This window comes from Anopheles bellator, chromosome 2 (assembly GCF_943735745.2).
Source record: "Anopheles bellator chromosome 2, idAnoBellAS_SP24_06.2, whole genome shotgun sequence".
Lineage (NCBI taxonomy): Eukaryota > Metazoa > Arthropoda > Insecta > Diptera > Culicidae > Anopheles > Anopheles bellator.
This window is the reverse complement of record NC_071286.1, coordinates 75,962,528-75,985,380: the sequence shown is the minus strand read 5'-3', so window position 1 is coordinate 75,985,380 and position 22,853 is coordinate 75,962,528. Positions and strand designations below refer to the sequence as shown.

Sequence of the window (22,853 nt, the reverse complement as noted above, 5' to 3'; positions counted from 1 at the left end):
AATGTTTGCGCCGTCGAATTGCAAATGCAAAATCGATTCACTCGCTCCCCTACCGGAAACGACAACAGGCCCTGGCCTGGCCACCCTGGACGACCGTGTGGGGGAAAATGTTCATTTTCCCTCACTTCGATTACAGCATGGCTGTGTGCGGCGCCGGGTTCCGGGGGAGATAGGCAGTCTCGCGCCGTGTAGAATCGTCAATTTTATGAGCTGTGATGATGAGCATTTTTCATTTTTTTTTACTGTTGGTTGGTTGGTGCACTATCCAACCCCTTGGAAAAGTCGACGACTCAACGGGAAGCGTGTTATGGCGCCGGGCGAAAACCGACGATCGATACGCTCTCGGTTCCCTCGGCACTTGGTGACGCATTTTCCTCCGCCCTTCTGTGTCTGTGTGCCGCTTCCAGTGTTAAATTTCATTCCATTCAAAAGAGTGACAGAGAGAGAGAGAGAGAGAGTACAGAATGTCTCAACTGCCTGTCGCCTGACAGTCGAGAACGTCCCCCGGAGGACTCGCCTTCGCTGTGCCGCGGACTCCCATGCCGATGGGTTGATGATGTAATAAATGGCGATGACGAAGCGCGCATCCTTAAAGAATGTGTCGCAGGCCGCCGTCCGACCGGATTTGCCATCGACATTAGTGTTGGGCCGCGTTCGGTTTATGCTTTTTCGTTTCTGGCTGTGGGCTCCGACTTTTATGTTCATGCAAAACGAAGCGGCCGATACGGTAGTGTCTAATGCTTCGATGGTTTCTCGCTGCCGGAGACCTATTTTTCGGTTAGGTGGTCAGCTCGGAGCGCCCGGGAATTGTTGGCTGGACAGTCACGCATTTAACGAAATTTATCACTCATGGGGCGCCACCAGAAATTGCGCTTTGGCCGCGATTGGCTGGCTAGCTCGAGACGACTCCGTCAGCCGGTCGCCGGTCGGCTTGATCGGAAATGGTGATGCGCACAAGGGTTCCAACGTTGTCGTTGTCGGGTGGCCTTCAGTCTGCGCGTCCCAAGTGTCAAGGTTTGTGGTTTGGTTGTTGTTGGCTTAGGCCGTTTCGTGTTGGGGTATGTCCACGCGTTGGAGGAGTTAAACGAATGTCTGGTGTTGATTGAAAAATTGTATCATCATTGCCGGTGCCTGACGTGCCACGTGGAACGTGTGGGAAGACCTTGAAGAACCGTTGGTGAGTGTTATGTTTTTTCCCGTTGCTTCTTCCTGTTCGCGTCCCGGAATAGCGACGGAAATTGCATCTGTCTGCCCAAAATTGAATTAAGACCCCGGATGTGGCACCGGGAACAGGAACCGGAGGTCCTGTCGGCAAGCCAGGAAGAGGTGTTGCTCGCGCCGTAACCAACGGCCTATCGGCCATGGTGGAAAAGTGAGCGCAAGTTAGACGAGTTGGAGTGGAGCAACAGCCCGGCATCCACCTGAGCGCTCGGCTTAAAAGAATAGATTTATTAACTTTCAAAACCAATTTCCCCAGCCAGCCAGCATTTCTGGGCAGCAAAGTGGGAGAAATGCTTCATCAAGCAACTCGAGTGAAAGTGCTCTCGCCCGGATCGATCGATAGGCCAGAGGGTAAATCGATGATTTTGGGAAAAATGGCCGTTGCCAGCGGATCGCGGATCAGTTGGCGGGGCACAGTGCATAAGATTGGCTGATCAGTGTTTTCTTTCTCTTGCTTCTATTCCACTCGTCGGTGGAATCGGTCACTGTCTTCACTTTTATTACACAGCGCCCGTAATCGTCTCAAAACCGTGGAACAGCGGCCACGGCCGTTTTTTTTCTTTTTTTTGTTATGTTGAAAGTACCACCGAAGCCAGAGATAATGATTGTGCTCGTCGTCTTCGGAGTGCTGGTGGTGTCTCGATAGTGAATCGATCTTCGAAAGGCGCGCGCGATTTGCGTGATTATTGTGCGCTTGCAGCAGCGCCACAACGCGGATTGGTTGAGCAACACGGTTGAGCTGGAGGACTTTCGATTTCTATCACGCTTCATAATCCGCCTGCCAGTCGGGAATGGGAAAAAATGGAAAGAAAAATGGTTCCACGTTGAACGAGGCGTGGAACGCATTAGCCGAGAGACAGCTGCAAAAGTGGCGAAAAATGTAATAATCCGCGCCAACCGCGGGGCGAACCGGGAGATTATCGTCGGAACCAAATTGTCGTCTTTTTGCGATGTAATCGGCTTTTAACGCTCACTTAACGCGCCGGAGAGTTGACTGTTGGTGTTTTGTTTTTATACGCTCGTACTTGCCCTGCTTCTAGAAGGGAATGGCTGTGTTTACCACGGGGTTTCATGTCGTCGGTCGTAAATAGGTAGCGGATTATCTTGACTGGCCAACGTGAGTGGTAATCGAACGTAATTTCATTGTTAATGATTTTTTCAAAATCAATTTTCGATTTAAATTAAATCTTGAGAACGGACTCGCTTTATGAGGTTGATAACTTTTAATCAGAGTAGCAAATTTTCCTACTATACAGTGACTGGAGTGACTGGCTGCTCCGCATATGCATAGATGGCTGTGATGGTTCGCATTACTGTGAAGGGAGCCTAAAATCGATCAAGTACTCTGCGCGTTATAAAGTTTCTTGTTCGTAAATCAACGAACGAAGTTCCAACAATCGGGCTCTTAATTCCAGAAGGATCTTAAATCCAAATAACGAGAAAATCAACCCTCAACTCCGCAGAACGATGGTATGTCAGCATTAATTCATATTTTTTCTACAGTAAACTAGGCTCACGTGTAAAATTTTCACTCACTCACTCGTACAGCGATAATTTGGTGTCGATGCCCAATCCAATGTCAATCGGCGCTATTTATCAAATCAATGTCCACTGCTGCTGGTTTTAAAAAGTCACACCTAACCCGATTGATAAGATATCAAGCCTCGCATGAGGCCACCCGATGTCATTGCGACCCGCGAGCGCAACATTTTGCAGGATGATCGATCGACCTGCCATAATGTGGCCCTGGCAATATTAAATCTCACCAGCGATAAAGAAAACCTGAAGTAAAAGCCTTATAAAAGTAACCAATGCACATTATCGCACGCGCTGCTGCACCCCCCGTGCTGGTAATTCCACTGACGTTTGGTCAAGGCTCTCTGTACCGTTTTGGGTTTTTTCCCCCCTTTTGGGTATCTGAAGTGTGTATGCGCGCTTCTTGAAACATTTGTCAATGTGCGACTCCTTGAAGTTGCTGTTGTTATGTTGCGCTCCTTCTCTGCACCACGTGCTTCTCACGGACAAGAAGTCATCGAAGAGAATCCATCATCCAAACAAGCAAACAACACGTGAACGGTGAAGTGTCAAATCAGAATTGTCCGAAGGCGCATGAGACAGCACATTGATGAGCAAGCAAGGAAAAAATAACCAGCCTCTCGTAGCATATTTGAGTGGCACAGGGAAAACATAATAAAGCGAGGTCAAGTTCGGTCGGCACCGGGCGATGCATTCGCAAAATGGCGTCACGGTTGGACCAACGGAGGACGGTCAACGAAGATGAAGCGTGAATAATCAAGTTCTCTTTCAGTTGATAATTACTTGTCTCCACACTGTGTCCCCCCCCCCCCCCCCGCTGTGGCTGGTCAAGGAGGTTCCTTTCGACTCGTCGTAAGTGTGAACGACAAGTACCTTCGGAATCGATGTGTACTGATTCACGCGGCTTTCGATAAGTTTCAAGAGAAAACCAAGAAAGTCGCGTAGGAATTTACCCAAACTGGGTGGGCTTTTGATTTGAAGTACCTGAAGTGGTTTCCAGTTCGTGCGGGGCATTAGATTTGTAGCTGAAGTACCCATACCCGTCTGTTTTGGTCCATTTCTTGCTCCCGCCATATGCATATGTATGAGCATTATTGGGATGAGTAATGTTCATCCTCAATTTGACGGATCTACGGTGAGCGAGCACAAGGGACGTCACCCCATTGTTGGGCCCAGTTCCGGCTCCCTTTCCAGTGAGCGGACACGTGCATGTGTGCGGTGGTGCCTTTTTAATGCTTGCCCTGCTTCACTTCCTTGCGACGAGAACGTCCTTGCTTCCCATCCAATGTTTGGCCGGGACACATAGCCGGTGGCAAAATGTTTACTTCTGCCCAGCAGGGCGTACTACACGGCGGCGGCGGCGACGTACTTCCTGACGGTGTGGAGCCCTAAAAAGGCTGCTGACTGAAAAGTGCAACAGCCGACGTCGACCAGCGACGGTATCCGCTGGGGGTAAACAAACGGACGATTAAATATGCATTAAATCACTTCAGCAACACCACCCAGAGGGGGGAGGCTCTGGCCGGCCATGCCTTCGGGAAATTTATAGAAAACGAAACGCGCTACCGGACGGCGGATGAAGTAGATCGAACGATAAAAAAGCCCTCCGTGGCGGACGTAATCTTGAGATTGGCTTTCCGGAGCGCTCACGATGGCCGCCCGGTGTCTTCCCGGTGAAGGCCATGACCGTTCGAAGGGCGGTTAAGCCGAAATAACGCCTCAGGACTGGGAACGCAAACCTCGGCACAGCGGGCGGTGGTCGTCACTGCGTCTGCCTCCTCCGTGTGAGGCAACCTTCGGCGGCACGGTTCCCTACCCCGGTCGGTGGGCTCTCAGGACATGTAACAGTAGCATCACCGCCGCGTGTTGTTGCGTGTTGTTGGCATACTGTGCAAAAGGGAGGAAGGAGCTATGCAAACGATAGGATCCAATTTGGAGTGCCAAGACACGGCGGCGGCTTCTTCACGCCTCGAGCGGCGCCGGTTTTGCTTGCGGTTGGTCTTTTATACCCTTTTGCTATTCAAATCCTTGCGCCCGGCGGGACTTGAAGGATCCCGTCTCCGGTGTCTTAATTGCTGTGTCGTTCCGTAGCCGTTATCCTCGTGAGACTCCCGGGCGACAGACAGCTAGACAGCTCAATGAGTTTCCGAAAGCATTAAAGGTTTCGACGCGCTTCAGCGACGCCACAGTCACGCCGGGGATCCACAGGTTTTTTGGGCGAAAAATTCCGGTTCCTCTTCGAGACCAAAGGTGTCAATGCGCCAGTCAACCGGTCGCTAGGAGCCGGCACCAGCACTGGTCAGTCCAGTCCACTGCATTCCTTAATGCGATTAGCATATTTATAAGCTTTAATTAAAAACGCTGCTTGTGCTGGGGACGGTGCGGTTGTGGTTGTGTTCTACGCAGCAAGCATGGAAATGCAATCTGTCGTGCATTGCCGCGATCAGAGGGCCAAGAGAGGACCCAAGAAAGGTGTCTAGTGTAATTAAATTTGATCCGTCCTTGATTTATTGGTCACGTTCTGCGCAAAACTGGCCCGTTGCGAATGGTGAATCTACAAAGTAAGTCCCTGCTGCCTTCAGAAGACACCACGACGGAGTTCCAGTGCCTCCTTAACATCGGTTTTAATTTCGACAAATTATCTCGGGCCATCTTGGCCAACCCGACGGTCCGACGAATTAATTCAGTTCATTAGCTTTAAGCACTTTATACTGCTCGTTATAATTGTCCGGGGCTTGTTAGCAGGTCTGCCTCTCGGGCATGGAGCACGAAGAAATGGGGAACTGGTTCCCTAGCCTTATCGCCGTTGCCTCAGAACGGCGATACGTCCAATACGATCGGGTATCGTCTTCGGTGTCGCCCGGATCCGGATGGCTACTAAATCACCTTCGTTTACTTGGGGCCACACCTTGGGAGACACATCTCTTGCTACGCTTCCCCCGAATCGCGCAGTAGTTATCAAACTCCCCACAGCAGCCATTAGAACCTGTCCAACGGCATTCCGATGACGAAACACTGGGGCAACGTCTCTCGCCCGGCACACGCGCTTCGCGTTCGCCGGAACGAAAATGAAATCAATGCCCGCGCAGACCCTGACGTAAGCTTCTTCAGCTCTGTGTGCCGGCTTATGTTCGTTCTTCTTCTTGGGGCGACCCTTTTACGGCAGACAGATAGGCCCGATGGCGGAGTGCGCGCGCCAACGAATCGGATTTTCCCCGTTCTTGGCGTCAACTTGGGGACCGACCGGCGGAACTTGCCATTACTCACCCCGAAAGGAAAAATCGATATCGGGCAAACATCGGGCTGGGGCTACCCGGTTCCCGAGTACTCGGCGGGGCGGCACGAGAGTAGTTTGATTGCGCTCACTGCTCAGTCAACCTAGCACAAGGCAAAGCATTGTCAAAGGATTCGAAGTTTCAAGCTCATCATCCTCCAGCCGAATTGTATGAGGGCGTTCCATGAGGACTCCCACTTCCAGGGCCGGCGTTGTTTTGGGGCGGCTCACAAGAATCGATGCTCCTCCATGTCCAGCGCTCCCCTCAGTCTAGGGGAGACATTGGTTAGTTTGTTGTTTGGTTTCGATGTTAGTTTTGGGTCTGCCGAGGGAAGTTTCCGACGAGTGAGTAATTGAATTATAGACCTAGCGTCCAGCGCATTTCGGACAGAACGTGTCACCCTGCGAAGGTGTGTGGGCCCATTAGTGGTATCAATTAATGACATCCGAGGTGAACATTAGCGATAAAGCACTGCCTAGAGTAGTTTAATATTCTAGCCTTTCTTCTAGCCTATCGTGTCCCTGGACTCCACGGAACAGACATAAATTTGGGACTCCCAAAAACGTGGTTTATTCGAAGCGCCGCTGCCAGTGAGCTCCCAAAACTGTCATAGCCCTTGTTTGGCGCAAGCCTTGCGTAGAAATCGACCAAACAATTGTGCGGAGATTGCAAGTTCCGATAAAACCCCGCTGCCAATTTCAAAGCTTTGCGCGACCAAAGGGGCAGTGCCCAAATCTGGTTTCATTATGTGACTTTGTGGAAGTAATACGCCCCGGTTGTGGCTAACTTCTGCGGGTCCCATTTGGCGTAGCGACTCCGCTGGCAAAAAGAAGGGACTTGATTTTGTAAACCCGGAGCACGTAAGTCACGCGGCGGCACCACCAATTGCGCATCGGAATCGTCATCCAGTCGCCGCGTCGTTGATCAATGTGACCGTTTAGAAGGCAGGCCTACCCCATCGTATGCATCAGACCTCTGAATCGTTAATTGAGTTGGGAATTGGTAAGTGGGCGAGAAATCATGCCCCGTCGCTGACGTCCTGACACGCATTCCATCGGTATCTCCGCAGCAGTCCCCGAGACCCGAGGCTGCTCGGTGGCGACTGGCAAATTATTTTCGACACATTCCGGCGGCACATTCCAGTTACGTGCGGACCTTCGGTCGACCTACGGGCCTCTTATTGTGACAAACGATTAAAGTTGCCAACATGTGCGCCCTGGAGGGGCTCACCTCACCTGGGTGCCTTGGGTATCCAATCAGGTGTCGGGGACAATCCGTGCTCTGAGGCACAGCTGTGCTTGTGCAGCACCCTTCGCGTCTAATAATTCCTCAATAACACCCCGACATATGCTCCAATCGGCCGTCGTCGTCGTCACGCTACAGTTTATGGTGATTGACGGATAAGACGGGTCAATTTCAGTGATGACTGATACACGGGAGAGGGTGTCTTTTGTTGTGCCTCTCCCCCTGAAGAACGGTCCACATTTGCCCGTACATGGGCCGTGGCTAGCACCACGATGCTTGGAGGAGGGCCTGCCGTAAATTGGCCGCTTCACACGATTGTGAAACTGGGTCGAGAGCGTGGTGCAGCGGCATCGCCACCGTCCAAGAAACGATTCTCGCGGCGGGTCTTAAGCCGGCAACTCAATCGACACGGACCGGGTCCCCTCGGGTTGCGTCAGGGTTCGATGCAAATCTGAGAGTGTTGTGCATTGTTATGCACTTTCGGCCGGCCGGTGCAGCTTTGGAAGGCAATGGCAGCGGCGGCCGTTGAGTTCGATTGCCTTCGTATTTAGCATACAATTATTTTGAAGCAGCGCCCTTCCAGGGTACGGTCGAGGGCACTCCACGTGTGCCACAATATGGTGTGGCGGTTCTGGGTAATGATAGTATAGTTGCGGCCACGGAAGTATCACCGGCACCGGCAGCAGCAGTATTAAAAAGGACAATTTATGCTGTGCCACCGCCTGAGTCGAATGCATATTTCATTCGGTTTGTTCACTTTTTCGCCCCTTCGCCACGAGTGGCTGCATTTCGCATTCTCTGGTGTTGAATTCTAATGAAACGCCATCCGATGATGATACACAGTACCCACCGATGCGCGGAGGTGCATTGTGCCGATTGGTGCAGATTGAAATGGAATATTGAATCTCCGGTTTGGCCACGCGGAAGCCATCCAAATCCCCTTTCTTTTGCCGCACGCCTAGCATGGGCGAAGGTGCGTGTGGCTTCCACTTCCTGTGGGACGCGCTTCCGTCCTGTGCTCCCGTAACCCGGTTCCCGGTTCGCCCGAGGTAAGTAACAGTATCAATTTGAGCCGGGCACAAGAAGCAGTGTGGTCCTTTCCTTTCGGGCCCTTCCATTGTGCGCATTAACATACCGTACCACAGTGCGGCAAGCAAGTTCCTGGATCGAGGCGAGCGAAACAATCCTAGAACAATTTTTTTTGTTTTTCTCCAGTTTTGTTTCACTCAAATTTATCGCCACCCTTATTCGGAACGTATTTTACGGTGGCTCAACAAGGATACAAATGCTCTTTCAAATGCCACTTTGAGGATTTTTTAGTCGGTGTTAGATGCTAGGGTGCTTCTTGAAACGGGCTAATAAAAGCCCTGGGCATCCACAAGACCGAAATCATTCATAAAATGATGTCTGTGGATGGAAATTTCACTAAAAGGATGCGGACTGAAAAGTGTAATTCAAGTAACGACCTTATTTGGAAAAGCTTACGTAATGATTTGAAGAAAAGAATAGTTTGTACTCGTTCTGTCACGTGTGATCATTTTGCTTCGTTTGTGAACAGAAAACAAAAAGTACCATGTGACTATATCCTTATTTCCATTTTACTATTTCCGACTATTATGATCTACTGTCACATAAAGGCGCCTAATTTTTTAATTTGTCATTCGATTTCGTTAAAACTGGATGCATTTGGAAAAGGAAGAACATACCTTTCAAATTAACTAATTGATTGATGGCTGCATTTAAATTTTGCATAAAAAAAATCTCGTTATTTGTTGAACATACTGTGTAGTTTTTTTGCTTTTTGTTTCTGTTTAATGCATCTTGGATCTTTTCCATCATTTTGTTGCATCGAGTTCGTTGGGTAAGGATTTTTGAAAACTATTAACTACGTTTATGTCGTCTGTTTTTTTTATTGAATTTAGTAACAGAACGTTAGTCCAAAGCCTACAAAATGATGAGCGAAATGAAAGGTAAAATGGCATGTGTCAATCAATGTATGATGCTATGCTAAGAAGACCTTAATCTTCTAAGAGGATATCTTCTTCAGTCTCGGAACATTGTTGTCGCACTGTGCGTCGCTCTTGTGGTTCAAAATCCCGCCCTGTCGTTAGCGGAAGTGGTGCATTCAGAGTCATTGGTAATGCAAATATCCGCACGCACACACACTTCCGTTTGTCGTTTGCATCCATTGATCCACTGAGGCTCTCCAAGGGATACAACCAGCGGCGGCGGCGTTCGAGATGCATCTTGCACTCCAGTTTTGCGGTTCTTTTTCCGTGCTCCTTTGCTCACTTCAATTCCCCCGGAGAAGATCATCGAGGCATCGCTTTCGATCGGCTGGACCCAAAAATAATTGTATTTAAATTTAACCTTTCCGGAGCACGGCAGCGATGCTGTGCTTGCTTGCTCACGGTTGCTTGCCTTGCTTTGGCTCCCTTGCACTTCGAGGGTCGGCAGAAGAAGCAACCGATTGCTGCACCACGGACACCGGAAACCCCTCGCCAACCCCGTTGCTGCATGCCACCGACGTGCGAGCCAGACAGCGTCGAGTCAGCGTCGACAGACGATTGATTGATTTCTAAACGATCCCTGTGTGTGACTGGCGATGTTCTTATGTGACTTTTCTTTTCCACTTCCAGGAAGCCACTTCCTTCAGCAGCATCACATCGAGTGAAAGGGAAATGAACGGAACGGAATGTACGGCACTATCGGCACGGTATGGCAGACGATAGCACCCAGCCACAGTCAGCCGTAGCGCCGTAGAGTAGAACGTTTGGAGGAAGCACAAAATGCCTAGCAGCACCGCTTCGGAGTGCTAAAGGGCTCTCGGAAGCTGTCCCTGAGGTGATCCGGCATCTGATCCTGAGTCGAACAAGCAAGAACGAGAATCAAGCAGAGAGAGAAGAGTTTGGCGAAATAGGAGAACCCAGCCCTTTCACTCCACCGCAACGTCACAATGAGCCAAATCATGCGGAAGGACTCGTCGATCAGCGCCGCCAGCCATCGGCAGCATCACCGTTCCATCGACATCGGCGGCGGTGTCGGCGAGTCGTCAATCGTCGAGCGCGACCGTGGACCACCGCGCTCCGCTCCACCCACTTCCGGTGGCGCAAAGATGGCGGCCGTACTGGAGAAACCGCGCACCATCAGCGACAGCGAGTCGGAGATCAACTACGATCTGTTCAACACGAGCGTCCACTCGGACAGTGGGTCGGTGGTGATGAACGCGTCCCAGCTATCGACCACTTCCTGCGAGTCGGCCGCGGTCCACATCAAGAGTGCCAACCTGACGCGCTCCCAGAACGCATCGAACGGGGTAAGGGGTCTAACTGCCATGTCCTTATCCCATGTAGAACACGGCAATCAGGTCCTTAATGGTCCGCCTGCGGGCAGCTAGAGCACTCGGGACGTTTCTCATCCCAGTAGCCCTGACCGTGAGGTTCGCTCACCGTAATCCACTTCCCTCATATCGCTCGAAGGCAAACATATTCCTGTCTGTCCGTTTCCCTCCCCGTGTAGGTGTAAAGCCATGCATAATTTACCAAACGAGGGATGGGTGAGCCAGGAAGCCCCGGTACCGGGCACCGGGGACGCTTAATTCAATTATGATGCACTGCTGAAAAGCTGCCGCTTCGATGCGTTGATTAAGGTTCGCAACAGGGTTCGGAACACAACTCCCCGACCCATTGGCCATTGCGCTCCGGGCGACATAGACAGCCATTTTAATTACTTTCCCAAGGATTGGGTGTGGGTGGATGTGTTGGTCACATCCAATCCCAGCTCTGAGGTGCTGCTGTGGGTTCTTTCTTTTTTTCTGGTCGTCCGATTTAAATGGAACTTCAATTTAAAGCTCTAGCCCAGGGGGGGGACCCAGAACTAGCTGCCCGAAACCGTATCGTATGCAAATGTCGAACCGTCGAACGTAAAGGCCCTTTAATCCACAAAAATACGACTCGCCGCCGGCGCGTGTATGGATTCCGAAAACGAATTCGATACTTAAACTTCCCCAAAAGAAGAATCGAAGTGCCCGTTCGATCCGATTTTATTTGTCGCTGGGCGACCTGACCGGTTCTGGTTGGCGATTCGGTGATTTGTAATTATTACGGCTCGATGGCGATTAAGCTGTGCTTTTGATGCCAACTAATGCCCCTTTGAAGCCCCCCATTTTTGTGTCTGAATTAAGGCCCGATTCTTCACGAACCGCAGCGTAGTGGACCATCATTCCGTGATTAGGGTTCTTGTTCATTCCACGATTCGGCAGATTAGCGCCTCCGATTCGCCCACCACTGCCATAAGGCCTCCTCGCTTACATCTAAATCATCGTTTCATGACCCTTTTCATGTTCGTCTCGCTTTCGGTGTTCCCGCTCGCTCCATCATGCAAACCCTGCGCTCGCCCCGACACCAGTCCTGCCGATTCCCGAAGCTAGAAGAGTGCGCCCACTTCCACTACGAGCGGGTCCAGCTCGGCAACCTGTCGGTCCAGCTCGAGGGCGACGAGGGTCGCAGTGACTCGCAGCTCGGTCTAGCGCCGTCCGATCTCAATGCTTCGCAGGCTCCGTCGCTGGCGAACTCGATGACGTCCGGTCCGGTGCCCCCGAGGGGTGCCTGTGGCAGCAACCTGTGGTTCATCATCCGCGTGACGGCGGGCCGCTCGGATCCGTTCATGATCAAGCGATCGTTCGAGAACATGTGCTTCCTGGACGAGATGCTGCACCGGTGCGTGTACGATCGGCGCGTCAGCGAGCTGGAGAATCTGCGCGACGGTCCACCGGACGGTGGCCTGGGCGAGGCAGAGCAGCTGGAGAGGATGGTCGGAGCGTACCTTGTCCGGCTGTCGGTGATCGCGTCCGACGCGATGACCTGCGGTCCGGTGCTGACGTGGCTGCAGATCGACAACAAGGGCCGCCGGTTGCCGGTGGCCGACGAGCAGACGATGCGTTGCATCAACACGCCGGCGGTCGGCGCGGCGTACGGGGTGCGCCGGTACGTGGCCCAGGCGTGCGACGAGATCTCGATCGAGGTGGGCGACATGATCTCCGTGATCGACATGCCCAGCCCGGCCGAATCGATCTGGTGGCGGGGCAAGAAGAGCCACCTGCAGAAGAACCAGTACGAGGTCGGGTTCTTTCCGCAGAGCTGCGTGGCAACGATCGGGGACAAGGTGCCCCGGCACATGCCGTTCCCGGCCCCGCTCGTTGGCTCGCTGGCCGTGTCACCGACGAAGCCGGTGCTCCGGAAGCACGGCAAGCTGATCGCGTTCTTCCGCAGCTTCATCCTGTCGCGCCCTTCCCGGCGCCGGCTCAAGCAAAGCGGGATCTACCGCGAGCGCGTGTTTTCGTGCGACCTGGGCGAGCACCTGCTCAACAGTGGCCAGGACATTCCGATGGTGCTGAAGTGCTGCGCGGAGTTCATCGAAGAGTACGGCATCGTGGACGGTATCTACCGGCTGTCGGGCATTACGTCGAACATCCAGAAGCTACGGCGGGCGTTCGACGAGGAACGCATTCCGGATCTGGCGCATCCGGACATTCGGCAGGACATTCACGCGGTCAGCTCGCTGCTGAAGATGTACTTCCGTGAACTGCCGAACCCGCTCTGCACGTACCAGCTGTACGATCACTTCGTCGAGGCGATCCAAACGCGGCCCGACGCACCGACCGATCTGAAGCTGCGGCTCATCCGGCAGACGGTGCAGAAGCTGCCGCCACCGCACTACCGGACGCTCAAGTATCTGGCGACGCATCTGTTCAAGATTTCGCGCCACTCGGCCAACACGGGCATGACGGAGCGGAACATTGCGATCGTCTGGGCACCGAACCTGCTGCGCAGCCCGGCCCTTGAGTCGGGCGGCGTTGCTGCACTGCGTGGCGTCGGGGTACAGGCCGTCGTGACCGAGTATCTGATCAGCAACTGTGAGCAGATCTTCGACGACACGGCGGACGACTTCGGGAGCCATTACGTCGAGTCACAACCGAACTCGCTGAGTGACAGCAACAGCGTGCAGAACTATGCCGGCAGCGGGGGCGAGCAGCAGGATCTATCGCTGACCATGTCCGAGCGCCCGAAGAGCCTGAGCGGCGGTGGCGCCAAACTGCTCAGCCTGGAGGAGGCCCGCATCCGGCGGAACTGCGTGGAGCAGAGCGAAAAGACGGTCCCGATCAACATTGGCACGTCGACACACATCGGGTCCTACATTGAAGTCGGTGGCGGACCGTCCAGCTTGCCGGACAAGTATCACACGGTGCTACCGGTTCCAAGGTAAAGCCGCGAGCAGGGTCCAACAAATGGGATGATATCTAATCCGTGTTTTATGCCCCACCTTTCTTTTTCCGCCAGAAGCTGGAATAAGCGAAAATCGCATTCGTCGTGGAAGTCAATCTTCACCCGACAACCGCGCCAGTCGAACAGCAACACTGACATCAAGGCCGGGTACGGTGGATCGGCTGCCGGCGGACGGGCATCCGGCGAGAAGGGCGCCCCAATGGTGATGGTATTGCCGTCCGTGGCGGATGCCTCCGGTGCGGCGAGTCTGGACGAGAGCAAGGATGACGAGGACGATCGCCGCCGAAGCGTCAGCATTAAGGAGAGTTCCAGTGGGTTGCTGGACAAGATGGCAAAAAGTAAGTCCATGAGAGGCCACTCAAGCAGAGCGGGTTTAATCAGTGCAGGTTTGCTCCCTCCCGTAGGTTTGCTGTTCTCGTCCGGTGTTGATCTGTTTGATGGTAAGAATCTAGCCATCGATAGTAGCTGCATGCGCTCGAACTCGGTCGACAGTCTACGGACCGCTGGCCACAGCCGTTCGGTGTCGCACGATTCGTACTTCGATCTGCTGCAGTCACCGATGCGCGGTGGAACCGGAACGGCCAGTGGCAATAATGGTGCCGGTGCAGTGACGTGCCCGTCTCGTGAACTCTCGGAACTTGGGCTGAACTTTGACCGGGAGGAACCGGAGATGAGAATTTTCTCCGAAAGCGAAAGCCTCGTCAGTAGCCCGAAAGTAGTGAAGGAGGTATGTACGAACGGGAGAAGGTTACTCATGCTATCTACAATAAACTTCATTCTTCCCAACAGTCGGTTCGGCGCACGCTACGAGCACGGCCGGAAGATTATGTTGGCAGCGGTAACAGCGTGAACCCCAGTCCCAAGAAGCAGCCCCGTCTGAACATTCCCAGCCCCTCGGAGGCAAACAAGCAATGGGGTGCGTGCGAAAGCTCCACCGGCCAGCAGCAGGACGACGAAAGTCTCTGCAAACGCTACAAACTGGAAGACCAGCTGAGCGATATTCAGTTCATCGACTGTAACACTCCCGAGCACACGGTGATCGGTGGCGGAGGGACCAGCGGGGCCGGTTCCGCCGCTTCCAGTGCGGGCATGATGAACACAATTTTCACCAGCGCTCAGGTGCACAAACCTCCTCGAGATGATCGCGATGACCAGGAAGGACAGTCGTCGTCAGTCGTAGAGATGGTGGGCCTCAGGAACTCCTATCCAGGAACGCAGTACGGCTACGTTAAGTTCGATACTTCGCCGATCAAGGAGACACGCTTCAGTTATCCCGGTTCCGGTGCTAAGGGAAAGAAGGAAGACGCCCAGAATCCGGGCGCCAAGGTTCAGTCGATGAACGTCGACGAACACCCGCAACCGGCGACCGCATCGCCTGTTTTGAAGAAGAACGAGAGTTCCTTGTACGAGAGGTAAATTGGAATCAGTAAAACGCCGCCTTTCGAATCGCGCAATGGTAGAGACTGGCAAAAATGGGTCACTCCTGAGTTTTTTCGGCGTTAAAACTATCTTTCTTGATCTATCTCTTTCTCTCTCTTTTTCTCTGGGTCTCTTTTCCCCGGCATGCGTAGCTTGTCCTGTCCAACTCTCTCTCTCTTAGTTGCGTGACGTTCGAATTGCTTCGTATCCCTGTCCCGGTCCGCCCCGCCCCAATATTCTATCCTGTTTTGTTTCATTTGTTTTGCAGTTTTCTGCTTACTTCCGGTCAATCGAAACCCCCGAAATACCCTGGCCGTTACAGCTACCACCAACCGGTGACGGCGACGGCGGCAGCAGCGGCTCGCGCCGACGGCGGTGCTGATGGTGAGTTGGTGCCGCGCAGTAGTTCCGAGAACTTGCTGCGCCGGTCAGCGACGGAATCACTTTCGCAGGCCCATCACCACCATCACCATCATCACCATCACCACCCATCGTCCCACCATCATCACCATCATGGGCACTCGAAACAGAACACACCATCAGCACCGTCTTCGAAGCAGCAGCTGGGAGTGGTGGCACCCGGTGGCCCCGGAACGCCGCAGTCACCGGGCGTGCCGAGCCCCTGCTACTCGCTGCTGATCGGTTCGACCAGCTCCACCGATACCACGACGGACACCACCACCACCACGACCAGTAACGGCCCGGGGGATGGTACGCCCGTCTACGACGAGATGGACATTGCCGGTGCGCTGGTGACCCATCTCGAGCTACAGAATTCCAAAGAGTGCGGACCGCTGCCGACGCCGGCGCCCAAACCGTCGTCAAAGCGTTCCGCCGATCTGAAGGCGATGAAACGGGAACTGTCGCTCGATCTGAGCGGTGCCAGCAACTCGAAGCTGACCGCGTCGAACTTCACGTCGGATAACACGACGACGAACACCACCAACACTAGTCAATCGATGACTCCGAGTGATTTCGCCTACCAGAACCTTCATCCGGACCTCTCGCCGAACGGTGCAACGGTGCAGGCAGACGGCAGCGCGGCGGCTGCACCGGTGGAGATGGCCACATTCGGGCAGAAACCGAAACCCGGTACACCGATCAAGGCCACCATTAACATTACGTACAACGTACGGTCTCCGGTGCGAAAGGAGCAGGAAGGCAATCTGTTCGCTATAACGCCTCCAACGACCCCACGGGAGAAACCCTCCCGGGGGAGCATGATGATGGGCCACGAAGAAGAGTTGATCGACGAGGAAGCGTACCGGCGTGAACGGCGCAGCATCTACGAGAACGTACTCGTACCGGCGGTTGACAAAGACGAACGTGAAAAAGAGTCTGCAATGGCCACGCCGGAAGCAGTCGCCGTCGCCGGGGCCGAAGCAAAACGGTTGCTGGAGACGAACTTTGACGAAACGATGGTATACGAGCAGGTGAAGCTCCTGAAGAACGTTGTGTCCGAGGTGAATCATCTGGTGCGGCAGGACGAACCGTTGCCACGTGACGACAGGCCTCACGAGGTACCGGAGTTGGGTTGCGAATCGGAACGCGCGGACGAAAGCGCCCGTTCCACCGAAGAGGATGGTCTCAATAATAATGCTACGGTCGCGTGTGGAAGCGTTAAAGCAATGCTGCATTGCTGTGAAGATGAATCGTTGGACAGCAGTGGGCCAGTGGCATCGGCCGGTGGAACCGTCGTGATGGAAGAGGAAAGCGAGGACGTGCCAATGTCGGACGTCAACGAAGACAGTCTCGAGTTCGACAACACGGACGATCTCTCGCTGTACGAGAATGTGGAGCTGCGCAAGAAGAACACGTTTCCGGTGTACGAGAATGTTTCGCAAGGGCGTCAACCAGTGACGCCCGCTAGTACAGGAACGTTCGATGGACAAACCGACACAACGGCCCCCAAGTCTGCGTTACTTACGGACAACGATGATGAGTTTTCGTCACTCTGTGCCGATCGGAGCGATCTGGATAACGAGATGGAGTACCGGATCGAGGTGGCCCCGAAGATTGAGCTGAGCCGAGAGTCCCCGACGCAGAACGTCAGCGTGAAGCAACTGGCCACCAAGTTCGAAACGAGCCCAGTCGAGGCGGTGGCACCTCCGTTCGATTTCGGTGCTACGCGTGGTGTTCAGCATCAGTTTCGGTCCTCACTAACCTCCGGTGCCAGTGATCGCGTTGTGTTCCGCAACAAAGGGGGCGCGGCCAATGGGGCGGTCACGACGGGCGGTGGTAAAGATGGCACCGGTGGTGGCGGAGCGTTTGCCAGTTTCACTCGCAGTTTGGACGAGAATGCGTTCGTGCGTGAGTTTGGCAGCGGACGGCGTTTGGAAGGGTACGTGGCGGGCTTAACCAAGAGCATTGCCCAGATCTCGGAAGTGGAGAAGAACATTCTCAACGAAAACAATCCGAACCGGAGGAAATCGCTCGAACTGAACGCTGGTGGCCGGCCACGCAGCCTAAATCAGCCAAAGAAACTGCCACCACTGACCGGAGGTGGTAGCGCCGGGTCTCCGACCGGAGTGGAGAATGTGGACATCAGCCAGAGTGGTGGGGAAACGGATGGCGGGAAAGGTACGAAGCCGCAGCTCGGGTCCGAGTGCTGTAGGGTAGTGAAAGGAATCGCTGGTGGTTATAAGCACCAGCAGAGTGGTGCTTCGCTGGGAAACCAGGACCCGACGGCCAACATGAAGCTTGATCTCTCGACGAAGATTGAAGATACCAAAGAGGCGCGTGCCTACAACGTGCGCATCACGCCAACCACCGAAAATCGGATATCGCTCGTCCAGTACAACTACGCCGAAAATGATCGGGAAGCGAACATGATAAACGCCTGCGACGGTGGCGAACCCGTGCTCGTCCGAGCGACTGGTCGCCGCAGAGACGAGAGTGTTTCGGAAGAGGAGCGACACAGCAGCGGACTAAAGATGTTAGGCAGCTGTAAGTTGGACCGCTCGAGGATCGAGAAGATCAAGGAAGAGCGGCGGCACCAGTTAAATGAAAAGTATCGCTCGGAGTCATTCAAGGGCGAGCGAGATTACGGTGGAGCCGGTGGGAAAGCCAAATCCAAATCGAAATCGGAACTGCGCGAATTCAAGGAAGGCGACGTGGTGGCCGACCGGGGTGACAAGAAGTACGATTCGCTACGTTTTCGCTCTAAGTCCCGCGCGGAGCTTCTGTCATCGGATGGACTGTTCGGAGGCTTGCTGGAAGGTTCCGCCAACCCGGGACTGTTAGGGTCCGTGTCATTGAATACGGTCGCTATGGCGCAAAATACCACCCCGACGATAGTGGCCCTACGGCCGGTACCCAACAATCGTACGAGGCGCATCAGTGATGAGAAGAATCAAAACGACATACCACCGCCGCCAGTCGTGGTGGGAACGGTGGCGATCGGAACGTCCGCGGGGTCACCCACTAACAACGGCGGTGGTCCGATCAGTGACGCCACAATCTCGCAAGTGTGCGACAACAAGTTCGAGTTGAAAACGCGTCAAAAGTTTGACAAACGCAGCAGCATGGACTATCCTCCAGCTGGACCGACGGACGGTCAGCAGAAGGAGCAACATCGGGAAACGCCGAGGAACAGTTTCAACAATGGCGGTGGCGTCAAGGCTCAAGTCATCGTTACGCGTAGCAATTCCAACAGTACACAGTAAGTAGCTCCATACCGGTTGTTGGTTGTTCCTTGGCAAACGCTTCGGGTCACGATACAACACCACGATCACCATCAACAACAACACTACACTGCTACTACTTCTACCACTACTGGCACGCGGTACACGCAACGTCCCTTATTATCACTACGCTACTCGCTCGTCAGCTCGTTATCCCGTGCACCGTGTGTAGTAAATGTCTAGGGTAGGACTATGCAATTGTCTCTTACACTCGCTTCTCTCGTTTTCACGTCTTTCTCCACTGTTTGTTCGCTATTGTTACTGTTAGTTACTGGTTGCTGTTAGTTCGGCCCATTTGAGTTTATTTTATATTAGATAACATCACAAATTAAATTTTGCTTGCTGCTGTATTGCACTTTTTTAAAATAGCTTTCGGAGATTGAATAGCGAACAATCGCCTTTCTATTTCCCGAGACACAATCCTGTTGCACCTGAATACGGCTAGCAAAGACGCAAACCGGCGTCGCATACAAGTTCTAGCAAGCTTGCGTCCGTCTTGTATGGTTTCATTCCGAAGACGGGCATACAAGTTCAAGTTCTTGTCCTTTTTTATACTTTTGTTTGTATATTTTTAATCCTTAATTAGTTTGTTTCATTGGCAAACTTTTTTTGACATTTTGTAATGTTTTTGTTTTGCAATGTTTTTAAAATGTTGCTTCACTTTTTGAGCACATTTTAATGAACGCCTTTATCAAATGAAGTAAATACACAGAAATGTTTACTCATTTATTCGTAGAATGGAATGTTGGCGAACCGTTCTTGCTGAAACTGGTTAAAAAGTTAGAATAGCTGCAATGTACGTCTTTCAGCACGACGCATGAAAGAAAGGAGCCGTTCACAGCACAAAACCATAGCCTTTGTTTAACAGTTACCTGCCTTCACATACGGCACTTTGTTAGAATAATCATTAATTTTAAAAAAAAGTTTTACTGTCATTTTGATACTATTGCCTTCTTTCTATTTGTTTCTATTTGCGACGAAATTTTAGACGAGACCGTTGCTCACCTCCCATCTCGATCAAGGACGTGGCGGCCATGTTCGAATCGCGATCGCAGCAAAACCAGTCTTAACCAGCACGGGCCATCGTTGTTAACCGTGAGTGCTGTGACGACAGCACGGGTAGCAAAATTCACAATGTAGTTATGATTGAGGCATTTGCCCGGCAGCGAATGGTGATTCCAGTTATTGCGAAACATTAGCTATATACTACTACCATTACGGATTTGGGATGGACTAGGAACCATTAAGCAACTACAAAAACAAACACAGCCAGTCTGCCACTGAACATCCTCTCAAGCACGAGCGGCGGGACATGACCGATGGGGTAGATATTAGTTCCCCGTTCGAGTCTCATGTAACCGAAAAGCAAAAGGATTGATTTTTGTCTATCGACATACTTCTCCTCTTTCCAATTAACTCGTTTCTTTTGAGAATCGATATATAAACTGTAGCTAAATGTGGCCAAAATGCGAAATGCAGAACAACCGCTTATGAATTTATGAAGATTTCTCTTAAAAGCATTTTTCGGCCTGTCGACACCAACGTCTGTCGAATGCCGATAAAACGTCGAGTTAAGGCGTCAAACGAATCTAATAAATACGTTGTAGAGCCTAAAGAAGGGCATCCGAAACAGGGATGCAAAATGTGTGTGAATTGCCAGGCTCTAGGTATCAGCGAAATTTTAAAAAATCGCCGATAAGCTACTTACTTCTCCGCTAACCGACGCCGTAACATGAGTTGTAAATACGTTTTTATGCTTATACGGAGAGTGTGTTATGGATCGTATCGTTTAAATGGCGGCTGCAAAAAGTGCATTTTGCTGACGGAGGATTTAATGCATATAGGGACGTGTGTTTTGAGTATGAGGTTATACGTTTAAGTACGTCGTGGATTTGTTTTTTTGTTTCCCTTTTAGCTGTTGGTTTAAAATGTTTATATTCTCGATGGGGGTGGAGCGTGCTAAAGTTGTGAGTTCTATGAAACGGCTCACTAGACATTGTTGGGCAAATATTTGGCGATTTGGCTTTACTTTTAGACACGTTTAATGTTATTTTCTTTATATAGTTATTGACAAAAGTTATCTATTTTGCTTTGCTCATACGGTTAGTGCAAAAAACGGTCACGGAAACCGTTTCGCTACGCGTCGCTTGCATCAAATGAATGTGGTTTCGTTTTTTAACTATAAATTCGTTAATAATGCGCATGAGAATGAGCAAAATGAACGCCAGCTGGCGGCAGCTCTTATGTACGAATGAAAATTGACACGATTTAAGGGGGTATCACGCGGAAGTTAAAACAAAATCAAAGATTTCAGTCACAGTCTAGATAACACAGTGAACGCGGGGAACGACAATAAGCAGCCGAAATTGAATCGACAGTAAAATGATATACATTAGCAGAAGGTTTGCATTATTCTACCGATGTTCATGATAAGCTAAATTAAATAAGCTCCCCAAACTTCCACAGATGGTTCGCGAAACAAACGGTGCATGGCCGAACTGAGGTGGAAACGTGTTCGTTTTTTCCAGTTTTTGAATCGATACGAAAGTTCCACAGTTTTATAACATTTTGGACATTTTGTAAAGTAAAAGTTTTGCAAGTTCATCCGAGAGTACGATGCTGGCCCTCGCTAGGAATAGAGATGATTGTTAAATTAACGCTTTTGATAACAGTACATGCGGACGGTTCACGAATTCTTTTGCAAATCGCTACGATCGCGAAGAAACGAGCAGCTAGGAGCATTTTGAAGATACCGTTCTCTTACTCTTCATTCTGATGTTGAAGATATTTGATTTCACTTGAACGCTTTTTCCCAAACATCACACACCGGCCACGTAGCGCTGGCCCGGTTTATAGTATGCCTGTAAATATATAATCTGCAGAAGAATTGATATTAAAAAGCAAAATAACATAAGTAATTCGCATGCACTTTTATATTTATATAGCAGTCCTGCGGACACCGCGTATCCCAGGCTGTACTCTTTCCCGTCTTTCCCGTCAACCAATACCAATACGACCGTGCTTCGGTGGGTAGAAACAAAATGAGAATTATTAAAATAGTTGTGCTTGATAATACTGAGCACAACTGAAATCCTCCTGTTAAGTAAATTCGCGATGAGACGCAAAATGTATGACTCTAACTAGATTTATCAAAAGTAACGGAAGTGATAGCAGAATGGTGCGAAAAGGATCGCCACAGAGGATGGCTAGAACAGATATTCTGAAGCTACATGAGCTAAGAGACAACCGAAGAGAGAGACTACGGTACATAATCGCTTGTTTCGTGTCGCTTGTTTTAGTGCCCACCGTTATAAGCCCAACGCTACGTGTACATCACATCCCAGAGTGTAAGAAAAGGTGCAGAAGCTCGATAAGTTTTGCTGACGTGGTTTATTTTCATTCTTCGCATTCAAGTCCTTATGTAAAAATTCTGTGCACCAACAGCTTGATATACATAGTAGCGATTACTGAAGAATAAAACAAACCGTACGCAAGAATGAACGAGAATGCGAACTAGGAACGAGGATTCTGTGGAAGTGTTTTGGAACGAGTGACCCACAAAAAGGAAGCAGGAGAACAGATTAATATTAGCTAAATGAACTGGGACAAACTACTAAAGCGACGGATATGAAAATCTAACCGCAAAAAGGATGATAGAGATAAAAACTAAGCAGCAAAGGCCGTAAGAGAAGAGTGTTGAGAGCAAGTTTTGCTTTTTCGTTCAGCCAAAACACAAGGGGGCCAAAGGACTGTTTCTCGCATTTTTGCGGCCCCACAGGAAACTTTCGCAAGAGTTATAATAAAGAAGCAGAAATCTAATTACCATTACGATCGTTGCTGTGTGCCGCACCAGAGGCCGTCAGAAAACTCGGTCCGAAATTATTTTATCGAATTACCGGTGCACTAGCCCGGAACGGGAACCAAAGGTGGTCGGCGGTGACTTTTTGTCTTATCTTAAAATGCTGCTGCAATCTTTCCGCCCAGCTCTCCGGCAGACATTTCCATCATTAAACCTAATTATGATGTATCATGAACTTGATCCTTATCGCTCCGACGGCAAAGTGTGTTTATTCGGAACGGAGGCAGATTTTAAACAATTACATTTCATCACACCTCCAGGACGACACGAAATTACAAGGACTCTATCCGTGCCCTTCCTCGCACAGTCCCGTAGATCCCTATCGCCGATC

At 51.4% G+C, this 22,853-nt stretch overlaps 1 protein-coding gene across 1 annotated transcript; it reads left to right on the top strand.

The window, feature by feature from the left end:
- The first annotated feature begins 10,233 nt into the window (after positions 1-10,233).
- LOC131212957 (GTPase-activating protein CdGAPr) lies at positions 10,234-22,451 on the top strand. Its single transcript, XM_058207054.1, has 7 exons — positions 10,234-10,593; positions 11,685-13,537; positions 13,616-13,899; positions 13,966-14,288; positions 14,351-14,973; positions 15,249-18,641; positions 19,652-22,451. The coding sequence occupies exons 1-7, from the start codon at positions 10,234-10,236 to the stop codon at positions 19,731-19,733; spliced, it is 6,918 nt and encodes a 2,305-aa protein (XP_058063037.1). The 3' UTR covers positions 19,734-22,451.
- Positions 22,452-22,853: the final 402 nt, after the last annotated feature.